Here is a 25,695-nt window from a genome sequence, read left to right as displayed (position 1 = left end):
TACATGGCAAACGCCGCCCCCTGCCTGCTCTCCTATTGCTCCAGCCCCACCTTGACTTTTTTTTTTTTTTTTTTTTTTTTTAGTTTTTCGGGCCACACCCATTTGATGCTCAGGGGTTACTCCTGGCTAAGTGCTCAGAAATTGCCCCTGGTTTGGGGGGACCATATGGGACGCCAGGGGATTGAGCCGCGGTCCTTCCTTGGCTAGCGCTTGCAAGACAGACACCTTACCTCTAGTGCCACCTCGCCAGGCCCCCCCACTTGACATTTTTAACTGCAGTATTTGTTTCCAAAATATTGCATATTAAATGTAAAGTTTTAGGTTTAGCCGTGGCATTTCACAATGTAAATTGTATTTCTCTAAAGTCATTCTTTTCCATCAGGTTATTTTAAGTTCCATGATTAAAGAATGTGAACAAAAAATAGAGAACAAGACTGTTCAAGAGCCTCAAGGGTAAGACAATTCTTTTTTTTTGGGGGGGGGGTCTTCATGTTAACCTTAATTTATCTAAACTTGATATAAATGATATGGCTTTATGTTATTTTGTAATCAGTTTCTTGGAAGATAAAGAAAATTTTTTCTATTAAGAGTTCTCAGAAAGCTAGACCATAGGCCATCAGCACTGAAATCATTTGGGAAATTTAAAATTCAGAACTCTGTTCCATGTTGGGTGCTCTCTTATCACCATTTTTATCTACCTAGGGATTGGTGTATTTAAAAGATTCCAAAGTGATTATGATAAGCAGCCAAGTTTGAGCGTCACTATTTGGTTAGTTACAATAAAATAATTGTTTGGTTAAAATAGTTCCTTAACCATGTGTGACAGTTGTTTCTCTTTATAAAGGATTTTACATTTCTGCAGCCTCTAACCAAACTTAATTAGAATTCAGAGATTCAGTAAAATAAGTGCAAACTTCAATATGAGAGAGTATTGGGCATTCAGGAAAGGAAGCAGTTTATTGGTAGACTGGTCATTCTCATGCTTAATTAACCTTAGCTAGTTCATCCTTAATGGACTTGGACATAAGTGGCTCAAAGGTGTTTCCCGTTTCCCTTAGAAAGGAAAACAAGGGGGCCGGGCGGTGGCGCTGGAGGTAAGGTGCCTGCCTTATCTGCGCTAGCCTTGGAAGGACCGCGGTTCGATCCCCCGGCATCCCATATGGTCCCCCAAGCCAGGAGCGACTTCTGAGCGCATAGCCAGGAGTAACCCCTGAGCGTCACCGGGTGTGGCCCAAAAGCAAAACAAAACAAAACAAAAAAGAAAGGAAAACAAGGGGCTGGTGAGGTGGCGCTAGAGGTAAGGTGTCTGCCTTGCAAGCACTAGCCAAGGAACAGATCACTGTTCGATCCCCCGGGCATCCCATATGGTCCCCCCAAGCCAGGGGCGATTTCTGAGCACATAGCCAGGAGTAACCCCTGAGTGTCAAACGGGTGTGGCCCAAAAACCAAAGAAAGGAAAACAAGAGATAATGTGGCAGTAATACTCAGAGACAATAGAGAGAAAGGTCAGGAGGAGGTCCAGCCCAGGGTAGAAAGCTCACCACAAAGAGCCGAGGAGAGTGTCCCTAGAGTAAAGAAGGGTCTACCAGGACAGTGATAGATGGAACTGATCACACTGGCAAGAACTCAGCACTGAAAGGGAAGAAAATAACAGACAAGGCACCCTTCCAAGAATAGTGCAAACCACAGTCAAAAGAAAGGAGAGTGGAGGGGGGGAATGGACGGGGGAGAGGAGAGGAGAAAGAAAAGCAAATTCCTGGTAGGCAGGGGTGGGATGGGAGGGAATTGGTGGCTAGAAGAGTGCACTGCTGAAGAATGGTGTACATTGTATGACTGAAACCCAACAATGAGCAATTTTGTGACCACACTGCTTAAGTAGCAATATAAAAAAAAAAGAAAGAAAGAAAGAAAAGTGACTATCATGAAGGATCATTTAGTTCTGTCAGACGTGTGGTACACATACACACATAGCCAGCGTTTGCCTCTCACCATATAGCAGAGCCCCCTCTTTCACTTCCTGGCACAGTAGGAATTCTTCTACCATTGGGTTCACAAAAAAGTTAATACAGGAATATTTGGGGAAGCTAGAGAGATAGTAGAGGGAGTAAGGCACGTGCCTTGCATGTAATTAATCCCATTTCAGTGCCCAGGACCACAGGTTTCCAGAGCACTAGCCTGAGTGACCCCAAAAGCAACCCTGGGTGTGGTCCAAAAATCTGTGCACATGTATTTGAGAGGTTTCTATTCTGAACACAAAATCAGTAAATTAGCATGAAAGCAGATACTTGAGTTTGTTTGACTTATCTTCAAGTTTAAATTACATCTTGATGGGTGGAAGAGATAGCCAGGGGCTAAGTTAGCTTTCTGGTAGCTGACCCCGTTCTCTGAGCTGTGCTGTGCAAAGCCAAAATGAATCTAAGCATCACTGAGTGTGGACTTCCCCCACCAAAAAAATTAAAAATAAAAACGAGAGAGAGAGAATGGCTCATTAGTTTAAAATGTGAAAATGGGGGAGGAGGAGGATAGTACAGTGGGTAGGGCACTTGCCTTCCAGTGCAGCCAACCTGCGTTTATTCCCCTGCACTCAATATGGGTTCCAGAGCCATGTTATAAGTGATTCTTGAACACAAAGCCAGGAGGAGTAAACTCTAAGGGCTACCAGGGATGGCTCAAAACCAAAAATTTTTCAGAAAAGTATCATTACATAGGGTTATTTTCAGCACAGTCTAAGACCTCACTGATTTAACTTGTGAAGAGGAAGAATTTCTAACTTCCAGGGTTGCTGTAAGGCATAAATGAAGCACCCAGAGAGCTAGTACCGCAGGTAGGGCACTTACTTGCATACAACTGAATGAGTTTTAAATCTCACACCACCAGAAATGACCTCTAAGCACAGACTCCACAGTAAGTACTAACCACAACTGGTTATGGTGTAAAAACAAAATAAATGGTAGTTCTAAGAAGAGTAACATAGTGGGTCTTGTCCGACTAACTGCTAATAAGCACTTTATACTGTCAATCAAACCTCAGTGGCCCAATGAGGGTGGATAAAAGAATTGTCTCCACAAAGTCACTTACAGCAGGTAAATACAGAGCCATGGTCCAGGCTCATTCCAACTTTCCCCTAGCCACTGTAGCACCCTGTTCCCCTTCACATTCAGGTCAGCCACAGCCCTGAGAGGCACCCAGGAAGCCTTCCCCATGAATGTGTGGCCCCAGTTCCCAACCAGACTGGCGCAGCATACTGCAGACAGAATGGAGAATGGATGTCTTCAGACCTTTACCTGCATTCAATTTTTTTCTCCCCTAGCTCAATGTCGATTGCTGCAAGCTTAGTGAGCGAAGATACAAAGACAAAGTTTTTGAACAAAATGGGCCAGTTAACAACTTCCGGTGCCATGTTGGCCAATGTGTTTCAGAGAAAGAAATAACTCGAGAAGAAAGACCCCTGGAAACACTAAGATGGACCTCAAGCAGACCCGCTCCTTGTACTTGAAGTACTTTTATTTGTCTTACATTCTTGCATTATACTTTTCTCCTAACCTCCAAAGATATTTGCACTGCTTTTAATTGCTGTATATCTGTTTGTTTTTGGAGTTGTGGCTGTGGTGATGGAAAATTGAGTCTGCAGTCTAGACTCCAAGTCCCTCTTCTGTGTTCTTGTCTTTTGAAATAATTTTTATATATATATACATATATATGGTGAAGAGTTGTTTTGTTTTTTTATTTTAATTTTTGGATGGGATATCAGCAAATATCTGTATTATACACTAAGCTATTACAATGGTACTTAAAATAATGTAAATTTGAAGTCATTGTTATAAAGTAATAAAGTGGAGATTACTTAAGTATTTAAATTATGAAGAATAATGCAGACTTTTTATTGTTTCTTAACTGACTAGAAAGAGCCACCAGCATTACTCTGTGCCTTTGGACTTCAGTTTGTGTGTCTGTAGGAACTGTTTGCATTCCATTCACACAGTCTATAGTGCTGTGCTGAATTTGAATTACAAATCCTACAGTAAGTAGACAATAATGAAACTCTCAACATTTCAAAGCTCTCATGAATATTCTTTAAGTGCTATTTAAGTCTCCCTAGCATTTACATGCGTGAAATGAATTTACCTGAGGAAAGATAGCACATAAGCAGAGGGAGTGGTACCAAGGTGAATTTTACAAACTGGTGTGTAATAGATTCAAATATATGTAAGAAGTGAGAATAATTGTAAAATTGTTTCCCGAGTTGAATTGCTAAAGAAAGTATGATTTATATCTTAAATTTAAAGCTTACTTGCTTAAAAAAAAATTAAAGGCTATTTTCCAGTGATTTTAATTTCAACGATTATCTTTTTATTCTGTGTGTTACAGAAAAGTACCGAAAAGTTAAGGACATTGCAGGTTGGGCTAAAAAAGGACTTTGGATAAAGGATGGCTAACAGGTAGTTATCACCTTGCTCCTTAAAGTTAGTGGCCCTTCTTGAGTATTTATTACTTAGTCTTAAGTCAGTGTACAGTTACCCTGGAATTTAGTGGTTGTTTATACAGTAATACAACTTGGCGTAGAAAAGAGAGCTACTGAATTTAGAAGGAGGTGATTGGTGTGAGGGGTTAATGTGAGGCCTTTTTAAAAAAATTAATATTTTGATAAGAGAATTCTCATTTGAGCACAGTTGATGCACATAGTAATTCTCCCATTTGTTGTACAGACTGGTTTGATATTCTCCAAGCATAGCTGAGTTACATTCACTTCCTGGGAAAGCTAGTTTACCGCACAGTCAAGCTTAAAACAAGTTGCCATAGGCAAAGCCACTTCAAAGTTCCTGCTGAAATGACATCTCTTACCTACAGTGTTAGCTAGTGCTTCTGAAAACTGTTGGATTCTAGGCATTCCTGAGAAACTGAAAGTGGCTTCTTTTCATGTCAAACAATGTTGATCTGTGATAAATAAAATGTTTTGCAATACTTGTTTTAGTTTCCTTTCTGGCTCCAAATACTTTCACTTTGCTCTTAACAAGCTTTATATTTTTTTCTTCCCTTTGTGATAATGAATGTAGGTTGACCACCTCCATGCCATGCTCACACAGTTATGATGCCCACTGTGGCTGCAGTGTGTTCACTGGAGATCACTAGCATTGTTTTGGAACCAAGGATCACAAATAGTGCCCCTAATCACACTCCACATGTGAACAGTACAGGAGGTCCAACTCACAGCCTCATGTTTACCAGGCTCTGTCTGTCACTGGTCTATCCCCAAGCCCTTTGGTTTTCCTTTTGAAACAAACACTGTCTGAGGAAATGAAAAAACCTGGTAATTTGACATGTACTCCCATTTTTATACGAAATACCTCTCAGCTTACTTTTACTTCAATTAAAAGATTATGGTGCTACCATTTTAATACAATTCAGAGGTGATTTTAAAAGAAATGTTTAAATTCTCATTTGCTTTGAGCTTCAATAATATGAGTCTGTTTCCAGGTACATGAATATGGTTTGGTTTTATTATTATTTTATTTGCAAATCCACGTAGGTAATTGTTTCCTTCTTGAAGGCAAGAGCAAGTGAGATGTGCATCGATCTCTAGTGGACCAATAACCAGTCGGACATGAGTCATTCAGACTTACAAATTTACCCTGGAAACCCTGAGAATGTTTTAAATTCTTAACAAAGACTGAGTTTGCAAAGTCGTGAGAAACTTAATTCGAAATCATAATTTTTTCAAGCAATCCAGAGATTTCCATTTTATAAAAAACTGAACGTAGTATATCAGTGTTGTTGAGTGTGTCAAAATTGTTGCATGACTGGCAGCAATATTTCTAGCCATAGGTGTCCTTGGTCTTTATTGATTGGCATTAGCAGTCATTTAAAAGCTTGTTTTGCTAAAGATCAATTTGGCTTTTGACCAGAATAAAATTATGAGAAGTTTAGAGCCAGAGTGGTAGCACAGCAGTAGGGTGTTTGCCTTGCATGTGGCCAACCCAGGACAGACCCAGGTTCGATTCCCGGCATCCCATATGGTCTCCCGTGCCTGTCAGGAGCGATTTCTGAGCGCAGAGCCTGAGCACCTCTGATTGTGGCCCAAAGCCAATAAATAAATAAAATTATGAGAAGTTTAAATGGTACAGGGTTTCACAGAAAGAAAGATTCAATTAAGTAATGTCTGATGAAGTTTGGGGCAGTGAAATCCACATGACTGGCTTGTCTTTTCAGGGCTCAGGGTTTTTTTTTTTTTTTAGGCCACACCCAGTGATTCTCAGGGTTCACTCCTGGCAGGGCTCAGGGGACCAAATAGGGTATTAGGGATCACAGACTGAGGTCAGCAACATGCAATTCAAGCCCCTACCTACTACTGTCACTATGACTATGGCACATCATGGTCCAACTTTAAGATCATCTACTTGGTCCATTATCCCACTTTAAAAACATAACTTTCTCTAGGTATCATTTTGTTGAGCTTTGAACTACAGGGAAGTTGCAGCTGACATTTTGTGCTTTTTTTTTTTTTATTACAACACCATGATTTACCAAGTTATAATACAGTTGTAGGTCCAGGAACTGAAGCTGAGACAACTCCTTCTGGTACCAGCACTGGTCCCAGAGAAATCTGGACTCTACAGGAGAAAAGAAATTAACATGTGTGTAAAGGGCATGAAAGACAACACAGGAATCCAAAGATTTTTATGACAATTCCCTGATTACCTCTGATGTCTACAGAAATGGGCCAAGGTAACATGAAGACTATCCATCCATATGCAACCGGCATGCATGAGAGAGAGAGAAAGAGAGAGAGAGAGAGAGAGAGGAGAGAGAGGAGAGAGAGAGAGAGAGAGAGAGAGAGAGAGAGAGAGAGAGAGAGAGAGAGAGAATCCTTTCCTGCCAGGAGCAAGTGACACGGAATCACGGAATCATTTCTCATGCTGCTGTGTTGCTGTGTAGAACAAGTAGGACTCAGGTGAAATCTGATGCTTGCCCTTCCTTAATCTCCCCCCCCTATCCTCACTTCATATAGTGATCTGCAATAATTCCATTAAGGACTCTTCCATGTAATCTATTTCACTTAGATCATTGAATAAGATTTTTGAGGGATTTTAGAGAGTACAATTTCTATTGATCATAACACAGTTTGTATTGTGTATTACAGGTATAAAAGTCCTCTTTTACCAGCTGTTGTTGGGATTATCATTTGTTGACAGGTAGCAGGCTTCTCTGAAAATGTTTAATTAAGTGGGGACCAGAGCAATAGTACAGTAGTTGGGGTCATTGCCTTGCACGTAGCCAGCCTACCTGGCTTCGATCCCTGGCACTCCATGTGGTCCCCTGAGTCTACCAGGAGTGATTTCTGAGCACAGAGCCAGGAGTAACCTGACCACTGCCAGGTGTGACCCAAAATAAAACCAAAAACAAATTTTTAAGTGCCAGGGTTAAACAGTGAGAGAGCCAAGAAGTAAAAATTTTGTTGACTTTATATTTTTATAAATGCATTACTTTCTTTAAAGTAAACAACGGGTTTAGGGGCCAAGAGATAGCACAACAATAGGGTGTTTGCCTTGCATGCAGCAGATCCAGGACGGATGGTGGTTCGAATCCCAGCAAGAGCAATTTCTGAGCATAGAGCCAGGAGTAACCTGAGCACCACTGGGTGTGACCCAAAAAACAAAAAATGGAAAGAAAAAAAAAAAAAAGGTTCTATTCAGAAGTACTGAGGTAGGGGAGGGAGAGAAAAAGAATAACAGGCAACGCACTCAAGAGAGAGCTCAGCCTTCTCCAAAGTTAGAGAGAGCTCTGGTACACAGTCCAGCATGAAAGAAAAGTCCACAGCTCAGAAGGGGAGATGCAGGTCCCATGTGCTCAGCCACCATGGACCCACGCAACATGTACCACATTTTTTTCTGATAATTTGAAACTCAGTGCCAGAGAAACGGGGTTTCATGCAGCCAATCCAGGTCCTATCCTCAGTACCCCTACAGCACCTCGAGCACCACCAGGAGTGATGATGAACGGAGTCAGGAGTTGAGCTCTGAGCACTTCCAGAGGACCACATAGATTGCTGGGGGTGGGGGAGGCAAACTTAAGGTCAGCTGCATGCAAGACTGGTGCCCTGCCCACTGCACTCTGGGCCCCAGCATCTGCATTTTTTCATCTATGAGAAGGACCTGAATACTATAGAGAATATCAAGTTGTGGGGAAAAACGTGACTGACTGGTTGTATATCCAGTCACTCTCATCACTGATTTCCAGAAGAGATTTGGTAGATATGTAAAACCTACAGAACCTTTAGGAGTTCTTCATCTATATGGGACACATCCCTAATAGTCTGTGATGCCTCTTGCTTTTTGTTGTTGGTTTGGGGTTTGGATTTTTCTTGGAGGGGGGGGGTCACACCCAGTGGTGCTCAGGGATTTTTGCTGGCTGTGCACTCAGAAATCGCTCCTGGCAGGCTCAGGGACAATAGGGGATGCCGGGGACCGAACCCAGTCAGCTGCGTGAAGGCAAACGCCCTATCCACTGTGCTATTGCTCTGGCCCCTACGTCTCTTGTTGACGCTCCTCTGTTTGGCAGCCGTGGACCTCACACACCCACATCCGCACTCCACTCCACCACCAGCCCAGAGCACCACCACTGTCTCATTCCAGCCCCCTCCTGTAGCCCCCACCCCAATGTCTGGGGCACCACAGAGCATTCTGGACAAGTCACCAGAGAGTCAGAATAGAAAATCATCTGCTTATCACCTAAGAGAAGACAGTAGCTCTTCTCTTTTCTTCTCTTTTTTTATTACTTTATTTGAACACTGATTACAAGGTTGTTCATAAGACAGTTGTATTGCTTTCTTGACTGTCAGTTGTGCAATATCCAACCCTCTTCATCAGTGAACATTTCCTGTTACCAATGTCCCCAATTTCCTTTCAGCCTTCCACACACCCCCCACCCCCGCCTGCCTCTGGGGCAGATATTTTTCTTCTCTCTCCCTCTCACTTCCTCCCCCCCCCCTTCTAGACACTGTGGTTTGCAATATTGTTGCTGAAGGGGTATCATGCATATCACTTTATCTCCTTTAGCACCCAGTTTCTGTCCAGACTGATCATTCCCAACCAGCACTGTCCTGGTGGTCCCTTCTCTGCCCTAACTGCACTCCCCACTCTTTTGGCAAGCTTCCTGCCATGGACGGGTCCTCCTGGCCCTCGTCTCTATTATCTCTGGATATTATTACCATATTACTATCTTTTATTTTTCTTATGTATCACAGATGAGTGAAATATTCTATGTTTATCCTTCTCCCTCTGGCTCATTTCAGACAGTAGCTCTTCTAAAAGGTAGATAACAAGTTACTTCTCAAGCTCCATTTAGCCCTTCAAGTCAGCCCTTTCTGCCCGTCCAATTTCCAGGTTCCCCTGTAACACTAACTGATCACATTGTTTTCCTTTTCCATGATTCCATATACTGTTACTCTGGTGTTTAGTCATCTTTCTCCCAACTCAGTTCTGTAAGAGGAAAAACTATGTATCTCCCCTGTGCTTGAGAAGTGGCTGAGTCCACCCCTAAGCATAGGTAGAATGAATTGGTGATTTTTGTGCTTGAAGCCCTTTCCATACTATACACATGCTACTTGAATTAGAGAGGATGAGATCCAACCTGGATACACTTGCTAAAACTAGAAGCCAAACTAACCTAGTGTCTTAATTGTATTAAGTGTCAGAATAATTCTTCCTTTTGTTTTTGGGCCACACCTGGCAGTGCTAAGGGGTTGATTCTGACTTTGCAGAATCGGGGACCACATGGGATGCCGAGGATTGAACCCAGGTCCATCCTGGGTCAGCAGCGTACAAGGCAAACATCATACCGCTGTTCTATCACTGACTCCAGGACAACTCTTCTTGTGCACTATGACCTCAACAAGTATCTGGTGGTTTCTCACAATGTCCTTATTTATTTCCAAGGTGAGAAATAATAGCACAAAAAGGGCTAGCCCATCACCTAAAATAAAAACTGATAATCAGAGCCTGCAGCCAGCAAAGGAATAGAAAGAATGAGAGAGAAGATTGGAAGAACATTAATTAGGGTTTTTACCATGTTGAAAGTAGAAAGAAGAAAACGAATAGCATGTACATTTGGCCTTAATATGAGAAACCGTGTTTTTGTTCTAGGAACTAAAATGGACACAATCCCAATATGGCCAGAATGGTTTAAAAGTATAACAAAATCTAACATAGGAAAAGACTCCCAGATCATGAAGGGCCTGTTCACTGGGGCTAGGTGTGAGGACTGGAAGCCTCAAATGATGGAAGTAGGAACATTATTACATGTATTATGATTGGATGTTCTGTTAAAGGCAGAACCAGTGCAGAGTCCAAGCAAGAGATAATACCGGTAGTAACTTAGACCAAGCTGAAGGGAAATGGGCAGAGTTGAGGTCTATTTTGAAAGCAGAGCTGATATGAAAGGTTGGGTATGGAATTGGGGCAGCGGGGAGTGAGAGACTAATAAGACTAATGATGTCACTGAGATTTCTGGCTGGAATCGCAACAGGTGACAATAACAAGAAAACAAAGCTTGAAGGACATATGTGTATCTCTCTTTTTTGTTTTCGCTTTTGTTTTTGGGTCACACCCGGTGATACTCAGGGGTTACTCCTGGCTCTGCACTCAGAAATCGCTCCTGGCAGGCTCTGGGGACCATATGGGATGCTGGGATTCGAACCACTGTCGGTCCTGGATCGGCTGCATGCAAGGCAAATGCCCTACCGCTGTGCTTTCTCTCTGGCCCCACATGTGTGTCTCTCAAGTGGGTAAACTTTGAGATGTGTGAAGTTATCAGTGAAAATGACCCTGTCAGAAGTGAGTTATCAGATTCTGGATTTGAGGGGAGACCTGGATTAAAAATAGAATTTGCCTTGCACACAACTGAACCAGGTTTGAACCTTGACAGGACACAGAGTCCGCATACCAGTCCCAACAGGAATGACCTTTTAAAAGAAGAGGGTAGGGAGGTCCCAGCAGCATTCAGGGAACCCAAGGATAACCCCTAGGGATATACCCCCTGAAGTCAGTCAGGTTAGGTGTTTAAATGTGCAGTCATAGGGTGATGCTTTGGTCTGGGGGTGGCAAAGCTCTCCAGTCACACCTGACAGTGCTTCAAGGCCTTGAGGGCAACACTCAAGGTACTGGTGCTGAGGTGAGGCCCATCTGCCTGGGGTTGGCGCCTGCCTGATCGCTTATGCAGACAAGGCATGTGTCCTGCCCCCTGGGCAACTGCCTTACCCCAGCTCATTTTTAAACATTTGGGGACCCGAAGATATAGTACAGCAGGCAAAGCACTTGCCTTGCACATTGCTAACCCAGTTCAATCACCAGCATCCCATATGGTCCTCTGAGCCCACCGGGAGTGATTCCTCTATACAGAGCTAGGAGCAACCCTGAGCATCACCCAGTGTAGCCCCCCACTCAAATAAACAAAATCATTTTTGTGCCACACTCAGAGGTGTTCAAGGAGATGAGAGGGGAGTTACTGTTCATGACTTAATGTTCAAGAGACTATACAGTGCCAGAGATCTCTCCAGGGTATCCCATAGGCAAAGCTAGTATACTGGGCCTTTGGACTAACTCTCTGGGCCCCAGTACATTCCAGGGCAACCAGCAGTGCTCAAGGGCTACTCTTTTTTTTTTTTTTTTTTTTTTTGGATTTTTTGGGCCACACCCGTTTGACGCTCAGGGGTTACTCCTTGCTATGCCCTCAGAAATTGCCCCTGGCTTGGGGGGACCATATGGGACGCCGGGGGATCGAACCGAGGTCCGTCCTATGCTAGCGCTTGCAAGGCAGACACCCTACCTCTAGGGCCACCTTCCCGGCCCCTCAGGGGCTACTCTTGATTCAGTTTGGGAATTACTCCCAAGCAGTGCTTAAGGGAGAGGCCAAATTGTTCCAAGGACTGAACTCAGACTTGGATGTGCAGTGCTGGCATGCCCCGATTTTTTTTAATTTATCTCCCTTGTTTGCAGGGGTTTTTTATTGCCAGTAAAATGTGCAGATCCTTTGACAAATAAATATGTAACGCTGGGGCCGGAGAGATAGCATGGAGATAAGGTGTTTGCCTCTTATGCAGAAGGTCAGTCTTTCGAATCCTGGCGTCCCATATGGTCCCCTGAGCCTGCCAGGAGCGATTTCTGAGCATAGAGCCAGGAGTAAACCCTGAGCACTGCCGGGTGTGACCCCCCAAAAAAAACAAAACAAAAAGAAATATGGAACATTCATTTTGCTTTCAAAAACATTTTTAGGGACAAGAGCAAAATTTCCCAGAGGAGTTAAAGCAACGAACCCTGACGGGTGCAAGTCCTGAGCACAGGCAAGCAAGTGTGCACCTGAAACAGAACAAGAAGACAACAGAGATGACAAGTCGCAATGAAGTTTGCTGTGAACAGGAGCAGAAGTATCGTGGCTACAAAGGTGCAGGAGGAGAGTTCAGGCGGGTTTCTCACGGGACAGATTAGATCAGGTTCCTTTGCCTCTGGGAGGGCCTGGGAGAGACACAACAGGGACAGGAGCAGGACGCAGGGCCCAGCCCAGTGTAACATGAGAGGAAAGAGAAAACCAGATCTTCAGGTGCAACTTGGAGTCTGATTTGGGAACACCCGGGGCTTTCCATTCCACTTCTGCTACTTTCTCGTGAAGTGTGAGCTTGACCTTAGCTCAGCTGGCAGTACTCTTAAGTGTGAGAGGAGGAGGTAGGAATGATGGCTGTCTTCAGGCATCGCAACCTAAGGCTTTGGGGCAGGGGGATTATGGGAGGGCAGCAGTTTTGAAAGCCCCTTTGGGAAGAACATGTGGCAGCTTATTGTTTGTAGTTTGTAATTAGCAATTGAAAGAATCTTTTGAGATGATGTGGGTGCTTCCCTGTAGCCAGGATCTGGAGTATATAGGACAGTTTCACAAATAAAGAACAATGGTGGTGGGAGGAGAGGCAGAATAGTACAATACGTAAGGTGCTTGCCTTGCATGCACCAGACCCAGGTTCCATCCTGTTGCATTAAATAATTAACGATGGTGCTGGATGGTGAAGGATGGAGATGTATGGTCCTATTTTGTTTAAATATAAATTAATGAGTTCTAGGGTTGGTAGGGTGAGGCCTTTCTCTGCTAGACCTGGCGCCTTCAGCTCCTATGGCCGAGGATCTGTAGGTTGCAGGGTGACAGCAGAGACCTCACAGAGGTCAGATGAAGTTTCAGGAGAAATCCAGCTTTCTTACAAGGCCCTAACCACCATGACCCACCTGTCTTCTAAGCTAAGCAGCCTCTTTCCTGCTGCCTCCATGTCTTACTGCATCTCCTCTCTCCTTACCCTCCTCCCAGCCTCTCTAGTATCTTCTGTCTCAAATAACAGCCCCTCCCAGTTGTGTGTGGGCCTGACCATCCAGGTAAGAGTAGCATATGGCATTGGGGAAGGGGTAACAGTCCTCCAAGCACCAAGCCAGGAGTAATCCCTGAGCATCGCCCCAAAATAAAAGAAAACAAAAAGAATAAGTAGGGGACAGAGAGATAGTACAGTGGACAGGGTGCTTGCTTTGCATAAGGCATATCCGGATTCAGTCCCCAAACCATTTGGTGTTATCTCCCAGGTTCCAACATGAGGAACCCAACCCCTGAGCACAGAGACAGGAGTAAGCCCTGAGCATTGATGGTTGTGGTCAAGAAAATGAACAAATCTGGATTTGTCAGATGCCAAAGAGGAGAAGGGACAAGACTGTTATTTTTTAACTCTCTCCCCAAAGGACAGATTTTTTTGTGTTTTTGGGTCACACCCGATAGCACTCAGTAGTTACTCCTGGTTCTACTTTCAGACATTGCTCCTAGCAGGATTGGGGGACCATATGGGATGCCAGAATTCAAACCACCATCCTTCTGCATGCAAGGCAAACACCCTACTTTCATGCTATCTCTCCAGCCCTAATTTTTGTTTTTGTTTTTGGTCCACCCACACCCAGCAGCACTCAGGGGTTACTCATGGCTCTGCACTCAGAAGTCGCTCCTGGAACACTGGGGAACCATATGCTGGAATCAAACTTAGGTCCATCCTGGGTTGGCTGCATGCAAGGCAAATGCCCTACTGCTGTGCTATTGCTCCAGCCCCAAAGACTGATTTTAAAGCTGTTTACAAAGCTCTGATTACAGAAATGACCGCAGAATCTAACTGGAAAATGGGGTAAGAGAGTTTTAGATTGGATGAGGGTGGAGTAATGTAGTCTGAGGGAGGAGGTTTAATCATGTAAAAAATATTTTCATAATAAGGTCATGAATTTGCTTATGCATATATGGATGTAGAGTGTATTATACTGAGAGAAATTAGAGGAAGAGGGATATACATGAAATAATCACACTCATTTGTAGAATATTTAAAATATATATAGTATGCTAATAATATGCAAAGACAATAAAGGTGAGAGATAGGAGGACGAGTCCATGATAGAAACATCCCCCAAAGAATGGAGAGTGTAGTTAGGACAATGGTTGACAACAATGGTTGGAAGTGATCACTCTGGACAAGAACTGAAAAGAGATAAAGCGATAGTCATAATTCCCCTTCAGTAACAATATTGCAAATCACAGTGTCTAAAAGAAAATAAAGGGGAGAGAGAGAAAAAAAAAATGTCTGCCCCTGTGGAAGACTGCTCTAGCCTGCACAAAATGGGTGCTATTAACCTTAGCCTCTATCTCTGTGGATAGTTCCACTGAGCTGCATACGTGACTGTCGGCAGGTTCCTAGCCCATGAGCAAATAGGAAATCTTGCAACAACATAGCCCCTTGTACCAACCACAGGGCCATGAGGCCAGGGATAAGATAATATTTTCTTATATGTCTTTGATTCCGGTCAAGCTAAAGATTGCTAGGATCAGTCATTGAGTCATTGAGTCATGCCTCCCCCTTTTATTTCTTTCCCACCTCCTTTGGGCTGTGCTTAACAAGACACACTCTATCCTTTTTTCCTTTTTGGCCAAATACCAGTAGTAAGCATATAATTGGTAAAAAGCTTGTTTGAATTGACCAATGCTTGTATGCCCCATAAGTTTAATGTTTAGTACCTTTATTCATTTTTGGTTATGTGCCTATGCTTGGAATATAATTGGATAAGAGATGGTTTGAAATGACCAATAGTTTTTAAGACATACTTCCCCTTGTGTAAAAAGAAATATATATATATATAAGCGCTTGCCTGCTTAATAAATCGCCTTTGATCAGATAAAAAGACTTAGGCCTTCTTTCTAACCTTTACAGATTTTTCCCACAGATATTTCAGATCGGGTCGGCTTCAGTGAACCCATGAATAAGTTGTGGCATTCATTCCCTTCACCCTGCTGGCCGGGGTCCCCAGAAAGCCGCATGCCCCAGAGGCAGATCGGGAGGGAAACTGGTGGCATTGGTGGCAGGAAATATGCACTGGTGAGAGTGTTGGACATTGTATGACTGAAACTCAATCATGAACAACTTTATAACTGGGTGGTGGAGCTTTGTAACTACAGTGTTTAAATAGAGTAATTAAATTTTTTAACTTTCATGAGAAATTGAACTAGCCAGAGAAATCCTCTGATTGAAGTGAAAAGCCAGGAAAACCACTTCTTACTTCCAGGCTTTAAAGAGTTTGGTAAAGAGGAAAAGTGTTCACTAAAAGCTCAACCAAGAGGAAGATGGCGTCTTGGTGTGGCCAGACATATACCTGGGGCTGCAGAGAAGCCCCCTCTGAGCCCTGAAGACTGGCTGTGGGTCCTGTGGGTGATGTGTGCTAGGAAGCGCCTTGGGACCGATACTTGAAGAACTCTTTTGTTTTGACTTGGAGTCACCCCCCCAGCGGTGCTCAAGACATACTCCTCCTAGCTCTGCACTTAGAAATCACTCTACTGGGGGCTGGAGAGATAGCATGGAGGTAAAGCGTTTGCCTTTCATGCAAGAGGTCATCGGTTCGAATCCCAGCGTCCCATATGGTCCCCTGTGCCTGCCAGGAGCAATTTCTGAGCATGGAGCCAGGAGTAACCCCTGAGCACTGCCGGGTGTGACCCAAAAACCACAAAAAAAAAAAAAAAATCACTCTACTGTGCTTGAAGAGACAATAGGGGACCCCAGGGATTGATCCCAGTCCAGCTACATGCCAGGTAACACCCCTCCCAGTTGTGGTATGGCTCCAGCCCTTGAGAACTGTACTAAGAAGCTCAGGTCAGGCTGGAGCAATAACATAGCTACTAGGGCATTTGCCTTGCACAGGTCAACCTGGGTTTGAACCCCAGCATTCCATATGGTCCCCAAAGAGTAGTTTCTGAGTGCAAATCCAGGAGTTACCTCTGAGTGCTGCCAAAGGAAAAAAATAAAACAAACAAAAACAAACAAACAAACAAAAGAGGCTCAAAATTAGGAGCTCAAGGGTCAGGTTTTAGAAAATCCCATTTTGGGCTGGGAGCCAGTACAGCACGCAGGATTCCCGACTAGCAGGCAGGCCCCAGCCCCAGTGCTATCCCCAGCACCACACATTTACCGGAGCATCATAGGGGTGCAGCCCTGAAGCCCCTAATCTCCACCAGATGACCCAGGTAAGCTCTCCACACTAAGACCTGAACCTCAAGTCCCTAGTATGGAGCATTGGCCTAGTCGGTCAAGAATAGTGAGTGGGGCCTCGGGGCTCCTGAACATTGCTTGAAAAACTCCAACAATCAAAATGATGGAATCCTGGGCCTGGTGAGTGAGGTTAAGCAGGTCTGTGCTGAGGACATTCAACAATCTGACAAAGCAGGTGTAGCGTATGTCAGGCGCTAGTTATCTCTGTAAAACAAAGAAAGCTTTATTTTAGAAAGAAAGTTAGAGTCAAAAAGCTTGGCTCTAGCAAAACTTACCAAAATAGGTCTGTGACCTACAAGACAGTTATGGCATGGGTCTGAGCCCTGTGACAAGCAAAAGCAACCCAAGAAATAATAGTTCAGCCAAGTTTAGAGGAAGAGGAACTACCCAGGGACACAGGGTAAATGAAATCTGTTTAGAAAGGATAAGGGGTGCTGACTGGAATGGAAGCACAGGCGCTTTGGAAGCAGGTGATGTTCTGTGTGATCTGGGCGCTGAATGCATGCATGGTTTCCTTCTGTGGTCACTTCACACCGGGTGCTTCGTTACATGTGAATAAACTTCGTGTGATGAGCTGGAGTAATAAGACAGTAGGAAGGGTACCTCCTTGCATGCAGCTGGCCCCTTTCTGTTCCTGGCTCCACATAAGGTCCCTTAGCACTGGCTGGAGTGATCCCTGAGTTCAGAGTCAGGAATAATCCCTGAGCACTCTGGTGTGGCCCCACAGCAAAAATAAGAAGTGAAAATAGGATTGAAAGCTTCAGTCACCTCCCATGGTGTTGTAAGGCTGAGGAGTCTGAAAGGAAAATTCTGCCCTCAGCACAGAAGATGGTCATGTCCTTAAGTGTGAATTACAGTGATAGTCACATGAGGCTTATAGGAAGGATGAAGGGCCAGAGAGATAGTCCAGTGGTCTGCATATGGATGAGCTGGGTTTAATCTCTGTCACTAATAATGTATGAGCCTCTAAGAACCATCAGGAAGGAGTAACCTCTGAGCACAGAGCAGGGAGTAAGCCCTGAGCACTGCCCACTGCCGAGTGTAGCCCAAAAACAAATAGAAAAGTATAATGATCCAGATCGCCTATAAGCACTCCACAGAAAGAGTCATATTTAGTGCTGTGCTGAGTTCCTCTCCACGCAGGAGGTTCTTTCTTTTTTTGGTTTTTGGGTCACACCCGGCAGTGCTCAGGGGTTATTCCTGGCTCCATGCTCAGAAATTGCTTGCCAGGAGCATCTAGCAAGCACGGGGGACCATAGGGGACGCCGGGATTCGAACTGATGACCTTCTGCATGAAAGGCAAATGCCTTAACTCCATGCCATCTCTCCGGCCCCAATAGGTTCTTTCTTTACTGCTTTTAAATCTTGTTCATTTTGAGTCTGAGCATCTTTCTTTCTTTTTTTTCCTTCCTTCCTTTCTTCCTTCCTTCCTTCCTTCCTTCCTTCCTTCCTTCCTTCCTTCCTTCCTTCCTTCCTTCCTTTTGTTTGTTTTTTTTGGGTCACACCCGGCAGCGCTCAGGGGTTCCTCCTGGCTCTACGCTCAGAAATCACTCCTGGCAGACTCGGGGGACCATATGAGATGCCGGGATTCAAACCACAGACCTGTATGCAAGGCAAACACCTTATCTCCATGCTATCTCTCCGGCCCTGCATCTTTCTTACTCAATATTTTTTTTACTCATTTCCTGAAAATATCAAACAACCTGGAAGCTGTGGATAAACATAGAGACCGCCCCTGTCTGATCCTCTCACCTCTGCTTCTCATCAAGAGTAACCTCTAAAAAAAAAAAAAAAAAAAAAAGAGTAACCTCTAGAGTACCACCTGGTGTGGCCCCAAAAACTCAAGCAAACAGAGATAAATTAATAAATTATTTTAAAAAATAAATATAGAAATTAATTCCTTTTACCACCTAGAACCATGTTTTATGCTACAAAATATCACAAATATAGAAAGACATACAATTTATAAATTATAATTTAAACAATTTTGAAATTAATTTATTTTTCATACTAAGACTTCAGGATGAAAAGAATTCTTGCTTCCTCAAAAGCTATTAAAACCAATGTCCATATCAAGAGTTCAAAAGTGTTTGCTTTGGGGCCAGAGTGATGACACAGCAATAGGGCAGACATTTGCCTTGCACGCTGCCAACCTGGGTTCAATCCTTGACATCCCATATGGTCCCCCGAACCTCCCAGGAGCGATTTCTGAGTGCAGAGCCAAAAGTAACCCCTGAATGCCACCAGGTGTACCCCCCCAAAAAAGTGTGTGCCTTGAGCCAGAGTTATGCTGGAAGACCACTGTTCCTGGGTTCCTCTCTGCAAAGTTAGGAGAATGTTCAAATGTACTTTATTAGCAGGGTTGAGGACAGAACTTAAAGGACTAGAGCTCTTATGCTACCTTCCACAGGGCTGGGTTCAATCCCTAGGACCACATGATCCACTAACCACCAAGCCCCTAAGTGCCAACAGGTCTGGCTGCAAGCAACAAGGTGAAGGTAGCACTGAATATTACCAGGTGTGGCTCTAACACTAAAAGTGATTTCTAGGAAAACTGACAGGGAGAGCAAAAGCAGCAAAACATGATGGTAATAATAAAGCAATTATATTTATTAATTTTCACTGTAAATAATCATAACTTTTTTTGTCAAAGATTTGCTTAATAGGGGCCAGAGGGATACCACACTGGAAGGGTGTTTCCCTTTCACATGGCCAACCCAGGTTCCATCTGCCGCATCCCATATCGTAACCCCAACCCTGTCAGGAGTGATTCCTAAGCACATAACCAGCAGCAACTCCAAAAGGCTGCTGGGTGTGGCCCAAAAAAACAAACAACAAAAAAATTTTACTTAATAAATTTGTCTTATTTACAATTGGGTTTTGGGCCACACCTGGCTCTATGCTCCATTCTGACTCCTGGCTCTGTGCTCTGGGATCCATCCTGGGCGATCAGAGCTTAAGAAATAGAACTTTGGGGGGCCGGAGAGATAGCATGGAGGTAAGGCGTTTGCCTTTCACGCAGGAGATCATCGGTTCAAATCCCGGCGTCCCATATGGTCCCCTGTGCCTGCCAGGAGCAATTTCTGAGCCTGGAGCCAGGAATAACCCCTGAGCACTGCCGGGTGTGACCCAAAAACCACAAAAAAAAAAAAAAAAGAAATAGAACTTTGGGGCCCGGAGAGATAGCACAGCGGCGTTTGTCTTGCAAGCAGCTGATCTAGGACCAAAGGTGGTTGGTTCGAATCCCAGTGTCCCATATGGTCCCCGGTGCCTGCCAGGAGCTATTTCTGAGCAGACAGCCAGGAGTAACCCCTGAGCACCGCTGGGTGTGGCCCAAACAAAAAAACAAAAAACAAACAAAAAAAAGAAATAGAACTTTGGTTGCTTGCAAAGGCAAGCCCCCTCCTACCCACTGTACTGTCTTTCCAGCAAAATAACTTTTCTTCATCCCATTTAGCTTTGTGTGTGCCGTAACTATTGGGGAGGAAAGAGCAGCTCGTTTAGGAAAAGGAATTCTGACTCTGGCTGACATTTTTACAAGAAAACGTTTGGTTAACAAAACAGTGCCCGCTTTCAGGAACTTAGAGAAGCTGCATAGGTAACATGATGCTGACATGCTGTGCACTAAAATAAAAATAATCACCAGCTTTAATACTACCTGATTCTGAAAACCAAACAGTTTGTAGAGAAGTGGGGAGCTGAGGGGATTTCCAGGGTGCGGTATAGCCTCTTCTAGACGTTTTCAAATAAGCCTGAGTCTCTCTAGGTTCATGGGCTTTGTTTTTCCCCATGCAAGTAAAAGTTGTTAGCCAATGACTTTTATTTTTAGGAATAGAAACATGTACCTTTAATAAATATTTAAGTCTCAGTCAATGTATTTTTTAAATATTTATTTGGAGTCTAGTTGTATGGATTTTATTTCAATCCCTAATTATGATACATGATTGTCAATATTTTGGTTTTAAATCATAAGGAACATTTCAAGTATTTTCTATGATGGCCAAACAATCATTTCAGCCATAATAAACGTATTTTTCACTTATCAGCTGAAAATTGCCTTTGAGATAACACTTCTCATTATGCTATCTATTTCTGTAGGGAAAAAAGAATGGCCTCAACCCATTTTTAATGACTTGATGGTCAATAAAGAGTCTACACTAATATTTCTAGGTTATTTGAAGTGGTTGCATGAACTCTATAGGTATAGAAACAATCTTTAATAAGTTAATTTTTTTAACTGGGTATCCTTTTTTTTTAATAGTAGTACATTTAATGTGATAGCATGGGCAGTCTTTTGTTCAAAGTGCTTCCAAAATCAGCACACTCACCTCTGGGGCTTTCCAAGCAGAAGTTTGAAGTCAATCCTTTCTGAAAAAATAGAAGGGGGTAGAGTTGGAGAAGTGCCAAGTGGCAAGGCTGGTATTTCTCACAAAGGTCCAGTAAAAAATGCCTTCCCTCCCTTTCTCCCTCCCTCCCTCAGTTTCTTTCTTTACAAACAACCTTCCCGCCAGCCTCCACACCACTCCTTTTTCCAGAAAGCCTCTTTTGAGGAAACAATAGACCAGAGAACTATTCTTTTATCAGTACTAGTCTTCTCCCAAAGGTTAATAGCTATTTATCAGATTCACAGGACTGTCAGTTAAAATGCAGAAGGTCCTTTCTTCCATGTAAATAACTTGGAAACGTCAAAAGTAACATTTAAGATGATGTTTGCTTTGCACAAGCTATACCTGGTTCAAATTTCCACCTCCACATATGGTCCCTTCTGGAGCTATAGTACAGCAGGTGGGGCGTTTGCCTTGCATGCAACTGACCTGGGTTTGATCCCTAGCACCACATTGGGTCCCCTAAGTTACAGGAGTGATTCCTGAGTTCAGAACCAGAAGTAATCACCACTGGGTGTGGCCCCCAAAAACAAGGAAACAAAAATATCCAGAAAAACACATATACCGGTAGATCCCTGAAAACCGCCAGGGGTCACTCCTGAGCACTGAGCACAGAGTCAGAAGAAGCCTGTGAGCAATGCCCAAAACTAAGCCCTACCCCCCAAAATAGTAATAATAGGTGTTGCTCCATGAAAAATTGGGTGCTTAGTCAAGCGGGACTCATACCTCGGATCCAGCCAGATTGTGTTTGATTTCGTTTGCTTGTACAATGCCCTTTGCAGCAATGCTCTGAAGAGACTACCATCTTGGTGCTTGGGGATTATTGGTCCCATGTGCAAAGCATGAGCTTGCTCTCTGACCCTTACCCATGGTTAAGCCTAAATTCTGCCATTTTTTGGCAAGTGACCCTAGGCTACTGATAGTTCTCTCTGCTTTAGTCTTCTCATCTATAGAAGATAATGAACTGATAGTCACCTCCAGCTGGCCGCTCCACCAATCCCAGGTGAGGCCTGTCTCTGCTGACACTACCGGGTTTGTTCTAGAACAATAGGCAGAGTCCCCATCTTCTGGACAGGTTCCAACACCCTTCACACCGACCTACTCCAATATAAACAGACCCACACCACAGCTCCTAAGCATAAGGCTGCTTATGTGGCCGGGCAACATCTATTCAACAAATTACGCACTGCTCACAGTTATTCTTTCTGCCATTGGGTGAAAATGGGAAGAAAAAAAACGATGACAGCCCCAGCCTCATCCCTCACCATTTTCCAGGGGTCTAACTATAAAGGTATCCCCCAACACCGCAAGTACATGAGGAAACCAATGGAAACACATAGAAGCTCACCAAGCTCAGTGAGAGAGAACTGTATCACTGAAGATAAAAACGTCAGTAAAGAAGTCCACAGTGTTTTTAGTGACATCATGATGAGATCATGTTTGAGCTCAAAGAAACAATAGCACAGGGAGTCAGCAAAGCACAAGAAAGTACAAGTCGAAATGGAAAAAAAAAAAAAACACAAAACTATAGTCAGAAATGAAGAGCCTGGGGGCCGGAGAGATAGCACAGCAGTGTTTGCCTTGCAAGCAGCCGATCCAGGACCAAAGGTGGTTGGTTCAAATCCCGGTGTCCCATATGGTCCCCCGTGCCTGCCAGGAGCTATTTCTGAGCAGACAGCCAGGAGTAACCCCTGAGCAACGCCAGGTATGCCCCAAAAACCAAAAAAAAAAAAAAAAAAGAAATGAAGAGCCTGGTAGGTGATGTAAAAAACAAGTGGTCAGAGCAATAGCACAGCAGTAGGGCGTTTGCCAAGCATATTGCCAACCAAAGATGGACCCAGGTTCAATCCCCAACATCCCAGATGATCCTACTGACTGGAGCAATAGCACAGAGGGTAAAACATTTGCCTTGTACATAGCTGACCCAGTTTCTTTTTTTTTTTTTTTTTTTTTTTGTTTTTTGGGCCACACCCGGCAGTACTCAGGGGTTACTCCTGGCTGTCTGCTCAGAAATAGCTCCTGGCAGGCACGGGGGACCATATGGGACACCGGGATTCGAACCAACCACCTTTGGTCCTGGATCGGTTGCTTGCAAGGCAAACGCCACTGTGCTATGTCTCCGGGCCCAGCTGACCCAGTTTCAATCTCTGGCATCCTCTATGGTTCCCCAAGCCTGCCAGGAGCAATTTCTGAGCTCAGACCCAGGAGTAACCCCTGAGTGCAGCTGGTGTGACCCCAAAACAAAAATAATACAGGAAAAAAACCACCTCAAAAGAGGGGCCAGAGCGTTAGCGCCATGGATAGAGCTTTGCATGCAAACAACCCAGGATCCATTCCCAGCATTTCATATAATCCCCCAAGCCTGCCAGGAGTAATTTCTGAGTACAGAACTAGGAGTAACTCCTGAGTGTGAGTGGCTGTGGCCCAAAAACCAACCAACAAACAAAGACTCCATAGAAATTCTGACCAGCAGAATACAGAAGCTGAGCAAAAGATTGAGGTGTTCCAAGACAAAAAAGAAATTGCTAGGGTAGGAAACAGCAGTGGAAAATAGTCTGTAAAGATAGGAAGAGCACCCCAGAAAGAGATGGGATGAGCTCAAGAGGAACAACATAAGAACTGTCAAAGCCCCTGAAGAACAGGAAGTCAAATGTGATGAAGTTAAATAAGTAATCAATATGAATTTTGAAAGGAAGCCAAGAGATAGTACAGTAGGTAGGGCATTTGCCTTGCACATGACTGGCCAAGCTTCAATCTCTGGCAGCCCATATGGTCATTACCAGAGCACTACCAGAAGTGATCCTGAGCACAGAGCCAGAAAACAAGCCTTGAGCACAATGGTGTGGCCCCAAAACCAAACAAAGAAAAAGAACTTTTCTTTTTTTTTTCCTTTTGGTTTTTGGGTCACACCCAGCAGTTCTCAGGGGTTACTCCTGGCTCTATGCTCACAAATCGCTCCTGGTAGGCTCAGGAGACCATATGGGATGCTGGGATTTGAACCACCATCCTTCCGCATGAAGGCAAATGTCCTACCTCCATGCTATCTCTTTAGCCCCAGAAAAAGAACTTTTCAAAGTTGAGGATTACAGGCACTGATCCAAGAGACCTGAAGGGTCCAAGTGAAAAAAGGGAACAACTAGAAAAACGTTAAGACATATTGCACTTAAAGGAGAAAATCCAAAGATAGAGACAAATTACTGAAAGCAGCAAAGACAAAAAAGGAACTTATAAAGAGAGGAAAGTCCATAAAATGTAGAGCAGTCTTATCATAAAAGCAGTAGAGAGGAATATAGTACAAAAATTCAATGACATCAATACTTCACCAGGATACTCTAACCATCTAGAGTATCATTCATATTTGAAGAAACTAAACAAAGTTTCATGAACAGGCAACAGCTTAGGGAATTCATAGTCTTAACACCAGCTTTGCAAGGAGCATTAACAGAGCTTCTCTAAAGGACAGGACACACTTCCCAGCATGTGGCCTTGAGGATGTCTCTCATTCACTCATTCACTCACAGTGCATTGGGTTGCCTTTTACTACATATAAAAGGTATATTGGACCAGGGAGATAGCACAGCAGGAGGGCTTTTGCGTTGCACTTGGTTCACCTGGGACTGACCCTGGTTCGATTCTGGCATCCCATATGGTTCCCTGAGCCTGCCAGGAGCAATTTCTGAGTGCAGAGCCAGGAGTAACCCATGAGTACTGCCAGGTGTGGCTCCAAAACAAAACACAATAAAACAAAAATAGGTATGTTTAACCTAGCTTCTAAGGGATTTTTAAAATACATTTTTTTTTGTGGTTTTTGGGTCACACCCGGCAGTGCTCAGGGGTTACTCCTGGCTCCATGCTCAGAAATTGCTCCTGGCAGGCACGGGGGACCATATGGGACGCCGGGATTCGAACCGATGACCTTTTGCATGAAAGGCAAACGCCTTACCTCCGTGCTATCTCTTCGGCCCCTTAAAATACATTTTTAATAATAAATCAACATATTATTTCTAGTGGTTATACCACTCAGCAATTAATCATCATTACAAATTGAATTTTATTAATGTATCTTATAGTCATTCCATTAAGTTTTGTGGGAGCAAATAATATGAAATCAATTTGTTAGATGTTAGCCAAGGCTGGAGTGTGGAAGGGAACCTGGGGAGACTAGTGGTGGGATTTTGGTGCTGGAACATTAAATATCTGAAACAACTATTATAAACAACTTTGCAAATCACGGTGTCAATAAAATGTTTTTTTAGTTAAAAAGAATCAAATGCAGGACCAAAGAAATAGCACAGCAGGTAGGCCTTTTGCCTTCCACGCAGTTGTTCTCTGGCTTCCTATATGATTCCTTGAGCCTACCAGGATGATATCTGACCACAGAACCAGGAGTGAGTCCTGAGAGCTGGTGTGTGGCTGCAAAACAACCAAACAAACAAAAATAAAAAAAAATTTTTTTTTGTTTTTGGGCCACAACCTGTGACACTCAGTAGTTACTCCTGGTTATGTACTCAGAAATCGCTCCTAGCTTTGGGGACCATATGGAATGCCGGGGGATCGAACCTCGGTCCGTCCTAGGTCATACACATGCAAGGCAAACCCCTTACTGCTGCTCCATGGCTCCGGCCCCTAATTATTATTTTTGGGGGGGGGTCACACCTGACAGGGCTCAGGGGTTACTCCCTGGCTCTCCGCTCAGAAATCGCTCTTGGCAGGATCGGGGGA

The 25,695-nt window shown here is 43.8% G+C and overlaps 1 protein-coding gene across 5 annotated transcripts in view; it reads left to right on the top strand.

Moving 5' to 3' along the window:
- Nucleotides 1-4,962, top strand: part of RELCH (RAB11 binding and LisH domain, coiled-coil and HEAT repeat containing) — a 104,251-nt gene extending 99,289 nt beyond the window's left edge. For all 5 annotated transcript variants that reach the window (XM_049782073.1, XM_049782072.1, XM_049782074.1 and 2 more), the window contains 2 exons: nt 383-453; nt 3,311-4,962. In XM_049782073.1, the coding sequence (XP_049638030.1) occupies nt 383-453; nt 3,311-3,431 (192 nt within the window). In that variant the 3' untranslated portion in view covers nt 3,432-4,962. The remainder of the gene's footprint in view (nt 1-382; nt 454-3,310) is intronic.
- The last annotated feature ends 20,733 nt before the right edge of the window (nt 4,963-25,695 follow it).

Source organism: Suncus etruscus, chromosome 10, assembly GCF_024139225.1.
Source record: "Suncus etruscus isolate mSunEtr1 chromosome 10, mSunEtr1.pri.cur, whole genome shotgun sequence".
In the NCBI taxonomy this organism is placed as follows: Eukaryota; Metazoa; Chordata; class Mammalia; order Eulipotyphla; family Soricidae; genus Suncus; species Suncus etruscus.
Note: the sequence above shows the minus strand (reverse complement) of the source record. Positions and strands in the feature narration are given on the sequence as shown.